Consider the following 11,826-nt stretch of genomic DNA (forward strand, 5'->3'; position numbering starts at 1 on the left):
TTTCAGAATTTTCAGAGGTCAAATGAATATTTTGCAAATATTTCAAGTTGGTCAAAAATCTGTTTTCTGGAAAATATCAGAAATCGGTCGACCGATCCTATGGCCATCCCTTAGTATCTTTCCAGATTGTCGTCGGTCGACCGATACGGTCGACCGAATTTTCAATCTTCTAATCGGTCGACCGTGCCGGTCGACCGACGAGGCTCTGCTTGTTTTTCCAAATTTCTTTAGCTGCCCGCGGTCGACCGAATTTTTCGGTCGGTCGACCGACGGTATTTTCGGTCGACCGATTATTTCTTCGGTCAACCGATTTGGTCAGCCGCGATTTTTTAAAACGGTCGTTTTTCGCCTCGACTCCTGTGCTTTCACTTATTAGTGATTGGCACAGTCTGAGGTCACAACCTGCAAAGTAGATTATCTTCCTAAATAGGAAGATTGGGTTTTTGTTTTTATTGATTTAAACTCTTTTATAAAAACCCCCAAGCCTGCTTCTTCTTCCCTAAGCCCTAACGTTTGAAAGAGAACCAGAGAGCTCTGTTTCTTCCTGAGAAAATTTTCAAATCAAACTTGTTCTTCTGAGTTCTTGTGTGTGTTTCACTTCCCAGCTTCAGTACTCTTCTCTTTGCTATAGGGGCTTGTGTAAAGAGAGTGTCTTGCATTTATCTTCTGCTGCTGTGAGTGAGATCTTGTGTAGATCGACTGTGAGGGAGTGTGATCTGTGAGATCAACTGTGTAGTGAGAGAGAGATCTTGTGGGATCATTGTGTAGACGAAGTTCCGGCTTCCAAACCGGATGTGTTAGTGGATTTCTCCTCGAGAGTGGGGAGCGGGGACGTAGGTCAGCGGGCCGAACCTCGTTAACACATCGCGCGTCAAGGATAACGATTCCTAACTTTATCTCTTTCTTTATTATTGCACTTCTGTTACTGTGGTTTGTTTGTACTGTTTTTTAATTGCATATTAGAGCCTCTTGACCCTAATCACCCCCCTCTAGGGTCCTTCACTGAGTAGGCGAGCTTTTCCTGTCAAACGGTGTGAAGTTAATCAGATTGAATTTTGCCGGGTACGGTATTGAATCCCATTCTCTTGGATAGGGACATGGAATACCCGTCTTTTTCACTTATTGAGCCGTCATCAAAGCATTGACTTTATTTTCAAGCTCTTTCATTTTCTCGTCATCGTCTATGTCTTTATTCGAAGGACGTTGAGGAGAATGAGTTAGGCCACCCCCTGTAAGAGGTGCCATTGAACCACCCCCAATATCGTTATTGGGAGGGTGCGTTAAACCACCCCCAGCATTATTGCTATTGGGAGGTGTATCAGCCATAATGACTTCATCTACTTCTGGATCATTATCATCTGCCACATTCTGAGTGTGGCGGCTGGATTCAGCTCTCGCTGACTGGACTCAGGAGGTTGAGGCCGTTGAGTTAGCAATTCTCTCATTTGTTGGATAGCTAACTCCATCTCTGTCTTCATCTCAGCTCTAATTTCTTCACGTTGCTTCGCTAGAGCTTCTTGAAGCATTTGAGCAAATTGATCAGAAGTGATTGTGAACACTTCTTTGGTTTGTCCCGTGCTAGACATTGTATCATCAGAAGCGATTGCAGAACAAGTGTCCGAGAACCTTCATGCATTCTCTTGTAGTCCCTATGTCTGATGGCTCTTAACTGGAGTCGGGACATCCGTTGGGCAATTCTTGAATTGACTTTTTCTCCCGGGGAAAAGTCGGGGTTTGATTTATTTGAATGCCGCTTAGATTTTCCTTTATCAGCCATGTTGATGGTGACTTCAGGGAATTCGTCATCTTGGACAGCTGATCTTCTCTTGCGGAAATATCTCGGCTTAGGCTTCGACATTTCGGTGAAAAGACTGCGGAATACCGAGACTCTTCGTGGGATGGCTTCTCGTTTTGTGTAGTTATATTCCGACAATGTTGTTTTTATAAGTCGTGCACAGGAACAATGAGTGCGAACAATTCTCTTTCGAAATTTATTCACACCCCCAACATGACAATACGATTCATCGGTATGATTGCCAAAAAATCGTATCGTTTGTTGGCATGACCTCCCAGGTATGACGATGTCTTTTGGTGAATGCATCTTCTTCTGGGGGTGTAAAACCTTGTTGGCATTCTCAGAACAATTTATTACTGTCTTTGAGCGATCCAAGGTTATGTCGGGAGTCACACGTTTAGAACCACTCCCTTGCGGGTTCAGAGTCTTAACGGGCTCCAAATGCTGATTTTGCACAACTCCAGACTTCGGAATCCAAACTTTGTAGAATTTTGGTGGTTCTTTGGCCACCGTTTTCTTCTTTCCTTCTCGTCTTTGTTGTAAAAGAGCACGGGCACGAGCGGTGTTTGCCATACGCTTTTGTATGCGTTCTTTGAGGGTCGAACGGGCCCTTTTGACAAGAGTCCATTCCTCCGACGTAAGTTTTGCTGAGATGTGAGTGATTTGACGTTGAGGCGACTGAACCACTTGATGTTTCCTCGATTCTAAGTCCGCATAGTAACGAACTCCATCGGTTTGTTCCAAGGCCTTAGCCAATTGACGAGCGCGGCGTTGGCGTCGCCTCTGACGAGCCCTCTTCGTCAGAGTTGGTGAACTTCGATCGAACGACTCCTTAATTAGGGTGGAATCATTGTGAGCAGAGCTTCCGGTTTTGGGGGTCGCCGGGATAATGTTGCGAGGGGAGGCCTCGGCAACGATTGGGTGAGAGTTTTCACTTTGTGCCTTCTTTGGCAAGTAAGTCTTCTTCAATGGTGAGATCCTCTTGTACTCGCAAGACAATGAAGATCTTGAAGAGGATAATGAGAGATATTCCTCAAACTTGGTTTGGTCGAACTCGTATTCGACCGTGGATTCAACTAGAATCTTGATCGGCTGCGACACGACGGTCTCGGCAGCGAGACCGTTGGCTCCCACTGTGGTCGCCAGTTTGTTTTCGTCAAAAGTTGGTCTCGTTGTGGAATTCATTATATCTTCGGTCGATTACAATAAATTCAAAAGAAATAGTCTTTTTATAAGACTTCTTTTACACAACAAAATAAAAATTATAACTTTTTAGAAACAAACGCAGGATCGTTGTTTGGATCGCTGATTGCGTGGGATCTTTGCCTGTGCCGGGAGCGCTTTGACTCGTGGACCACCAAATCACAGATTCTGATTGAACCGTGAGGGGTTTAATGATTCTTCCTTCGTTTATCGAAGTAAGAATTTGAAGCGAATATCTTATCGATGTAAGATGTTCACTCTTCTAAAGATCAAGTCAGAGCTTAGATCTCTAGGAATCGCCAAAAGCTTCTTGAAGATGTTTGTGAAGAAGGAAGACTCTCTCTTTTGCTCTAATTCACCAAAACTCCAGGCCCTCTGCTCTAATTTGCTCTGGAAATGCTCAGCCCCTGTCAATGATGGCCATAGGGGGGTATTTATAGCCTCCTTAGACGATAACTGAAGAAATAGCCGGTCAATAACTGTCTCTTTAGGCGCGGCAGCTGATGCTGTCGCGGCTAAAGGGCGCGACAGTCGACAATGTCCTCGCGTTCGAGACAGCCCATACTTACGTTCTTCTGCCTTTTTTGGATGACATCCTTTTTGAGCTGTATTCGGATATCTTTCAGTATTTTTTGACGTCTACATCTGTGGTCATGGGTACGACCCCATCGTATTCATTGGAGTCCAAATTGGGAGACTGCAAACGCTCTGCAGGTGTTCGACGTGAGGCCTTAAGGAGAATCATCGGCAGGAATCCCCTTCCCCTTCAGTTCTATGTTTCTGAGGGAGAAGAGCTTAATGTGGAACCCACCACCCTTCAAGGCCATAACTCGGATTACGTATTTTACTAGCAGCCCAAGAATAGAAAGAAACAAGAGGCACCCTGACAGTCCCCTCAAAGTCCAGCTCAGGGCCCGTAAAGGCTCTTCCTCAATTCACAAATGATAACTGCAAAGGCATATTATGTTATGCAACATGTTCTTAAGGTGCACATCTATGTTTTCAGTCTCTTTTCTTGCACTTTCAGTTGCCCCTCTACACGGTTTTTCTGGTTTTACTTCTTGGTTCTGGTCCTTTTGGTTGTGGAAGGAGTTGTGGTGTTCATATCGAACCAGATATCTATGTGTATCCTATAGAGGATCAGTCCACTTTGCTCTGGATAAGGGCAAACCAGGTTTTATAAAAATTACTATAGCAGCAATACATAAGCAATCTGAGCATAGGTATGGGCCTGGAAAAAGAGTTTTGGTGCTTCCTATTTGTCTGGTGTTGGATTTATGTTGCCATGGCATGTTTTGGTGGTAGTTTTGTGTCGTTCTTGCAAACTCATTTTGGGAACCTGATGGTGGCTTTCAGATACACGTAAGGGACTTGATTCTTGGGTTTCGGTTTAGTTTTTTGCTGCTGGTGGTGGTATTTCTGCAGTAGTGGCTGATTGACATGGCTCTGATACCTTTGATGATGCTTGTATACACTCAAATTTGGGTACACAGGATAAAAGGGCTTCCGTTTAATTCTTTGGCAGAGGTGCATGTGGTTCGAGACTATGATTTCCAAGTTGGATTGTCTTATTTTGGGAGACTTGTCTTTTGTATGATAATGATGAAATCACAAACTTTCTTTCCTTTGTATCAGTCTGGTTGTTTCTTCAGGAGCTCCATGAAAATAGCTCAAAAGTTTGTTGTTATTGTTATGAAGGTTAGATATAATTTTGTACAAGTGAGGGGTGTCTCACTTCATGATATATTTGCTGCTTTAGTCTACAGGAGGCAAAACCATGTAATTTTCTACTATTAATGGAAGCTATATTTTTTTGTTAAAAAAAATCCCCGTTGAAGACGAAGAGATCATCAGGAAAAACTACATGTTTACTTGAATGTCAACAGGAAAAGTTAATGCTTAACATGTATATTTGACAAGTTATAATATTTAGTTACATGTTATCATGTTATAAAGAAGCTAACATGTAATAATAAAAATTAACATATTATGCTGAAAGTTAACATATTCAACTGATAGTTAGCGTGCAAAGATGAAATATAACATGTTCGTAAGAAAGTTAACATATACAGATGAAAGTTAACATATACAGATGAAAGTTAATATATACAGATGAGAGTTAACATGTTCACGTGAACGTTAGCATATAAACCTGAACGTTAACATATACACCTGAAAGTTAACATATACAGATGAGAGTTAACATGTTCACGTGAAAGTTAACATGTTCAGATTAAAGTCGATATTTTTAGCTTAAATTTAATATATTCAGCTAAAAGTTAACATTTTCACTTTAAAGTCTACAAAATTTGATATATTTTGATATATGCAAATAAGTGACCAAAAATCACATGTTATATCTGTCAAATGTACATGTTAAATATTAGCTTTTCCCGTTATAGAATACTGCTGAAACTCAAAGAAAGATTATCTGCGATGTCGTTGCCCCTTTTTCGGAGAATGATGGACGTTGGGATTAGACCCAGCATACCCACTTTCTTGAATGTTAACTTTAATTGTTACATGTTAACTTTTATCATTATATGTTAACTCTCCTTGTAACATGTTAATCCAAAGTTAAAACAACATAAAAAAATGGAGACAAACATATGCCTCATTGTACCAACAGACGTGTATTAGAATCGACGCATTAAAACTTAAAGAATAAGAAAAACTCACTAAAGTAAAACTTGCTACAACTTCTCATGATATCTTAAACATATGTAAATCGTTCAAGCCCACAATTATGGGTTATTCTTCTACTCAGTTTCGAGTACAACCACAAAAAAATAACTAACAGATCATAAGTTCTCACAAGTTCAGACATATTTTCTTATACAAATATCTTACAAAAACCATTCCAATCTTCATGCAAATCTACAAATTTTAGTATACAGACAATCTTTAGAAAGAAGCTGAGTTTGATCTTCGCAGTTGATGCTTTGGTTCTAATGACAGCACAGAATGTAATATCGTCCTCTTCTTCAAGTCGTGAGACCTTGATCTCCAGTTCATTGGTGTATATCTATCCATTACAAAAACAAGCTTATCTCAAAACACAACACATTCATAAGATGAGAAAAAGTAATCATTCTGAGAAAAAGTTAGCATGTTATGAAGAAAGTTAACATATTATTACGAAAGTTAACATATAACAGTGAAAGTTAACATATTATGATGAACGTTAACATGTTTAGCTGGAAAGTTAACATGTTACGAGAAGAGTTAACATATAATGATGACAGTTAACATGTACCAGTTAAAGTTAACATAGGATACATGTCATGTTCTTGCTGATCATGAGATTTGACAGACATTCTATGTTCTCATGAGATTTAACATTAATCAAAATTTTACTTATTTTGCCACAAATAAGAGACAACCAAACCGTCTGGTTAGATAAATAGCACAATTATCGGCTGGAGCTTTTAGATGTTATAAATGTTGCAGCACTGGATTCACAAAGGTAACGTCAGCTGATAAAAAACTTGATAAAATAAAAATTCCAACCCATTGCAAAACACAATCTTGCAGTTAAGAACACACCCAAAAGAGAAAATTAGTAGCAAATTCTCAAAGTAACAAATGAGCACAGCAAAACAAATGATTTTTTTCTTCTCATATATAATGAACAACGAAGAGATGATGGTTAATTCCTTAGAGGGCTGTGGTCCTGGGGACATAGACTTACATTGGTCATACCATAAAGTCTCAAGACTCCCAAACAAAATTTTACATGTTTATGTGTAATACTAATCTTATTACTTCAGTGAAGCAAAATGAAAAACAACTGGTGTGCATGGCACAAAAGAGCCACAAGAATCAAACACACATACATAATCATAGGAAAGTGGGTTACGCCATGAACCTGCACCTATAAAACCACTCAAAGGAAAATAAAATTCAAGAACTGAAATAATTAATCACTCACTTGATCACCATCTTCAACGTTAATACACTCCCCCTTCGCACACTTCATTTGCCTCCAAATCTCCGATGCCTTGAACTGAAACTCCTCCCTGCTAGCCAAACAACAAACTGAATACAGTAAGTCTCCATCTCTCCTTGGCACTTTGGTCACCACTCCCTTCCACCAGACTCCGTTGTAGAACGCATCGACGCACTGGTAGAGCTCGAAATCAGTAGCGAGATTCGCCGACGGAGGCCGCGGCCGTATCATAGTGTGAAGGGTCTCCTCCTCGAGAGGCTTGAGGGGTATGAAATGTTCAGCGATGAGAGTAGAGTAGGAGACGATGGTCGATCGTTGGCCGGCGATTGAGAGGATGATGACGAAGGACCGGGTGACGTTGGAGAGGGTCTGGTCGAAGTAGAGGGCGACGGTGGGAGGGGGAAGGGGAGGAGATTGAGAGGATGATGAGGGAAGGAGGAGGGGAAGAGTTGTAACCAGATTGAGAGGAGGGGGAAGGGGAGGAGATTGAGAGGATGATGAGGGAAGGAGGAGGGGAAGAGTTGTAACCAGATTGAGAGGAGGAGGAGGAGATTGAGAGGAGGAGGAGAAAACCACAGAGAAGAAAAAGATAAGTGGGGTATTTTCGGAATGTTTGGGATGTATTCATGGGAGAGTGTGAAAAGGAGGCTGAACACATTTTTTGGGACTTTATGGGATAAAGAGTAAGGGAAAAAGATGTGTGGGTGGGTGTGTGTGTGGGTGGGTGGGTGGGGGACATCCCCTTTATTTCTTTCTTTGAGGCCTAAACACAATTTTCTCTTTAAGTTTACATTAGGGGCTGTTTGTTTGCGATTTGGGTAGGGAGAAAGCCTGCCAAAAGTGCAGCTTTTGACAGGCTTTCCACCCAAATCGCCTCTTTTAGAGACGATTTGGGTGAAAAGTCTGCAAAAAATTACACTTTTGACAGGGTTTTGACAAGCTTTCCAGCCCTTTCCCTCTGAAAAACCTCTTTCCAAACAGACCTTTTAATAGAAGAAAAGATCCTACAAATTAGCACTGTCATTGATTTCAGTCTGGAATTTCTTCGATTGCTTAAGCTGATTTGAGTTAGTATCACAAAATTTCAATTGCGTATTCACTTGAAAAAGATTCAATCAATTCCATACCGACCATCAACCGTGCTAAAACTTTTGAATGAACTGTGTACGCTTTAGTATAATGCCACAGCAGACTCGACATGAAACGGCTGAACTCAAACAACCTTTTAACCAAAATATCAAATGGATGATATGGGTACACAAATTCTTCATCCACACCTAAATGTTTCCGCAAAATTTACGAGTACGGTGAAGGTAAACTACATATCTAAGAAGTTGTTTGAACGTTCCAAAAAATAAAAAATAATACTGAACATCTCGTCTATCTCAAAAAAATTTACTAGCAATCAATCCAAAGAAAAACTTAAATCTATAATTCAAGGCAGATGTGAGTGTTAACAAATCAGTAGGTCAAAAATTTGAGTTCGACATGTAAATAGGAAGTGAATATCTAAATTCAGAATTTCAGGCAAATTAAACAACCTTTTGAAATGAAACAAGATGCTGGGTTCAGGTTGAGAGCCATGTTGAGCGGCACAAAGCTTCAGAAGAGCCACCTATAATGCAATCAAGACAGACACAAATCCCCTCTTCAGTAACTTGGGTAACAATCAACATTTGAAAAACAGGTTCATAAATATTAAAACCATCAGGATGTGGTAACTTAAGTTCGTCATAAAACTGATAACCATTGAAATCGAATCTCAGGATGGAAACAAAACGACTATGGTAACTTTTAAGACTTCAGACGCTAATGTTTCCCCCATCCCCCATATGCTGGCCAACTCCGATAATGGTTTAAATCTTGTTGAAAGCTACAATGTCGCAACTTTGAATGTATTCATTTGCAGGTTCAACTGTAAGACGCTCCTCAATAAGGCTGTCGACAGACACAAGATCATCAATGATGGTCATCATGATCTGCAGCTTCTTTATGCCATAACCAACAGCCACAAGTTTAGCTGCATATACATGAAAATAAATACAGGAGTAAGAAAGTCAATAATCTAGTAGTAAACAGAAAGAGGAGAATCAAAGACGCAAAGCTAAAACAGCTTACATGCTCCCCACAGAAGGCCTGGCATTTCAATGCTACGAACCATCTCCTCCAGCTTCTTCATGTCAGTTTCATCGTCCCAAGGTTTCACATCAAGAAGAACCGATGATTTTCCACCTGCAAATCAAGGCAGCAAATAATTCACAATCACAAAATTAGGATTCAAATGCGCAACAAAATTGGGAGGGGGGGAAAGCTGTGAACCAAAGAACAATAAAATACTCACTTTCTTTCTTCTTTGAAGAGGCCTTCTTAGCAGCCTCACGCTCTTCTGCTGCCTTCTTGTCCTCCTCTGTCTCATCACCAAACAGATCCAAATCATCATCATCATCACCAGCATTCTCCTGGGAATACATAATCTATATTCAGTAACAGGTAAGCAACCATAGGATATTTCTAATATTTAATCAATGTTTCGGACATGTTGACTGGTCCCATTCATAATCGTTACATTATCGACACCAATCAATGTTCCTGTGAATCCAAACCGTACATTTTCCATTCATACAAACCTTCCATTAGTGAAATGTGTTGATTGTTTAAAAAGGATGGCCAGATTCAGAAAAGATTAAAAAATCAAGATAGATGCACAGCCATTTACTTGACTTTCAAAAGGTAGGCATGAGAAATGGGAGAAAAGTTTGTGCTACATTTCTAGTCTAAAATCAGATACTGCCGATGAAGAGAAGAAAACTGGAGTCATGTATAACAGAGATCAAATGGCGGAAAAACAGCTTCAAACCATCGGATCTTCAACAATTCGTCTGATTTTTCTAATCTAGGATAATATAAATTCAGACTTAGAAGATTAACTGGGAGATGTACAAAAAATGTCAAAGTAGATGGAAGTTGCTTGATGATCATTTTGGATTACTAAATTTTGGGCAACAGCTCTTATACTTCCCAAATAAAATAATGTGGAAAAGCCAATCAAAACATCAGGGCAAAGGAAATGGAACCTAAAACATACATTTACTATTATGGTACATATTGAACAAATTAAAAAAGTAAATGGATAGCAGACCTTAGGAGCCTCGGAAGTAGGAGCAGGAGCTGCAGCTTGACCACCAAATCTCACTCCAACAGCCTGGCCAGGAAATCTGGCAATTAGACAATAGATTATTAGAAACTGAATGTAGCAGAGAACAATTACAAAATAACAAGTGTTCAAGTTGATGAATATCTGGTTCCTTTTGATGAATACCTGGTTCCTAGAAAGAAGATACTAGATTCCATTGAATACCAATTTCCCCTTTACTAGTTGAATGTATTACACTTTCTTCTGTTTTTGAAGTTGTGCAACAACAGTAACTTTTTGATGAAAATCCTGGAATTGGAATTTCTTTAATTTCTAATAGTGATTTCCAAATTACATAAAATGTTTTAGTGCAACTGCAGTTTTTTACACTTACCCAAATACAAGGCACTGGCTCACATCCGACAGGTACAAGTACAACTACCAACTTCCCAGTTATAGCTAACCAAAGAGAACACAGTTAGCACTGCTACGATGTGTGCTATTTCATTATTCAGTTCTAAATTTAAAGTTGCGCTTCAGACTGGATATTGCAACTGTCCAACCCTAACAAAAGCCTAATAATTTATAATATATAGGAATAATAGCTCATCTGCTTAAGTGTTCCTTATCATCCTTCATTCTCTTTTCCCAGGGATTCTAATCTGATGAGACAGTGGGGGCGGGGATATGTTATTTAAGACAACAAACACAACTTTGAGGAATATTGTGGAATTAGAACTACAGCTTCTTGAAAAGTAAATTCCAAAATTGACAAACTACATTTAGCCCCAATCACGGTCCATTACACAAATACAGACAGCATGGTTTTGTTTAATCTTATAATAATTGCAAAAAGTGGATAGTATCTATAGCTGACCAAACATGACCTAAATAGGTGCTACTCAAAACCTAAGCATATTTCAATTTTCAGTTTTCAATTTTCAGTTTTCAATTTAAAAGTGGTTATGTGCTGGAATCATAACTATACACCCTATAAAACCTATTAATTAAGTGAATATAAGAGAAGTTGTTTGAAGGATGAGCTGTAGGAACAAGATAATATGTAATTTTACTCTTTGTTTCTCTCTTGTTTGGGTGGATAAGGAATGGGAAGGAGAGAATTTTCAGAGGCAACAGTTTGTAACTAAAATAAAAATAATAAAAGAACTTCTCAGTATTCGTTGCTTCTCCATCCTGAGTAACGGGAAGGCCTACCAAGTAACAAGTCACAAGTAACATGTCCTCCATACAACTAACTCAAAGAATTCTGAGCCAACTTTAGCCAAAATTTTATGCATATTTTTCTTGTAAAAATACCACCACCACCTACACTCTTGTTCGTGATATAAATGCTTAGATGTTTATCTATGTATGACTATCTAAAATCAACTGCATTATAAACTACAAATGATGGACTTTGAAGATCAACCAATGGGATATTTTTTTAAGATGGGTTTCAAATATTCTTTGGGAATTCATCAATAGTTTATTGAGATAAGATCACCGTGTAGACTAGTAAACAGTCCAGACTCACTCTGAAGAGTTTCTTAAGGTGTTTTATAGTGGTAGATTTAGGGGACACACAACCATTGTGGTCGCCTTAGGCAAGACTTGCTTCTATCTATATTAAACTGAAACTATTATTCAGATCACAATGAATCTGTAATTGTCTTTGATTCTAACTCGTAAGTGCAACCACAATCTAGATCCAACCCTTGACAGCAATTCACTGCACAAGATAAATCG

At 39.3% G+C, this 11,826-nt stretch overlaps 1 protein-coding gene across 1 annotated transcript in view; it reads right to left on the reverse strand.

Annotated features, from left to right (window-relative positions):
• LOC109848902 (elongation factor 1-beta-like) overlaps window positions 8,417-11,826 on the reverse strand; it is a 5,418-nt gene continuing 2,008 nt past the window's right edge. The window contains exons 3-6 of the mRNA XM_020418624.1: window positions 10,087-10,162; window positions 9,289-9,406; window positions 9,066-9,179; window positions 8,417-8,967 (exon numbers count right to left, since the gene is read on the reverse strand). Coding sequence (XP_020274213.1) covers window positions 8,804-8,967; window positions 9,066-9,179; window positions 9,289-9,406; window positions 10,087-10,162 — 472 coding nt within the window. The 3' untranslated portion in view covers window positions 8,417-8,803. The remainder of the gene's footprint in view (window positions 8,968-9,065; window positions 9,180-9,288; window positions 9,407-10,086; window positions 10,163-11,826) is intronic.

This window comes from Asparagus officinalis, chromosome 7 (assembly GCF_001876935.1).
Source record: "Asparagus officinalis chromosome 7, Aspof.V1, whole genome shotgun sequence".
Classification (NCBI taxonomy): Eukaryota; Viridiplantae; Streptophyta; class Magnoliopsida; order Asparagales; family Asparagaceae; genus Asparagus; species Asparagus officinalis.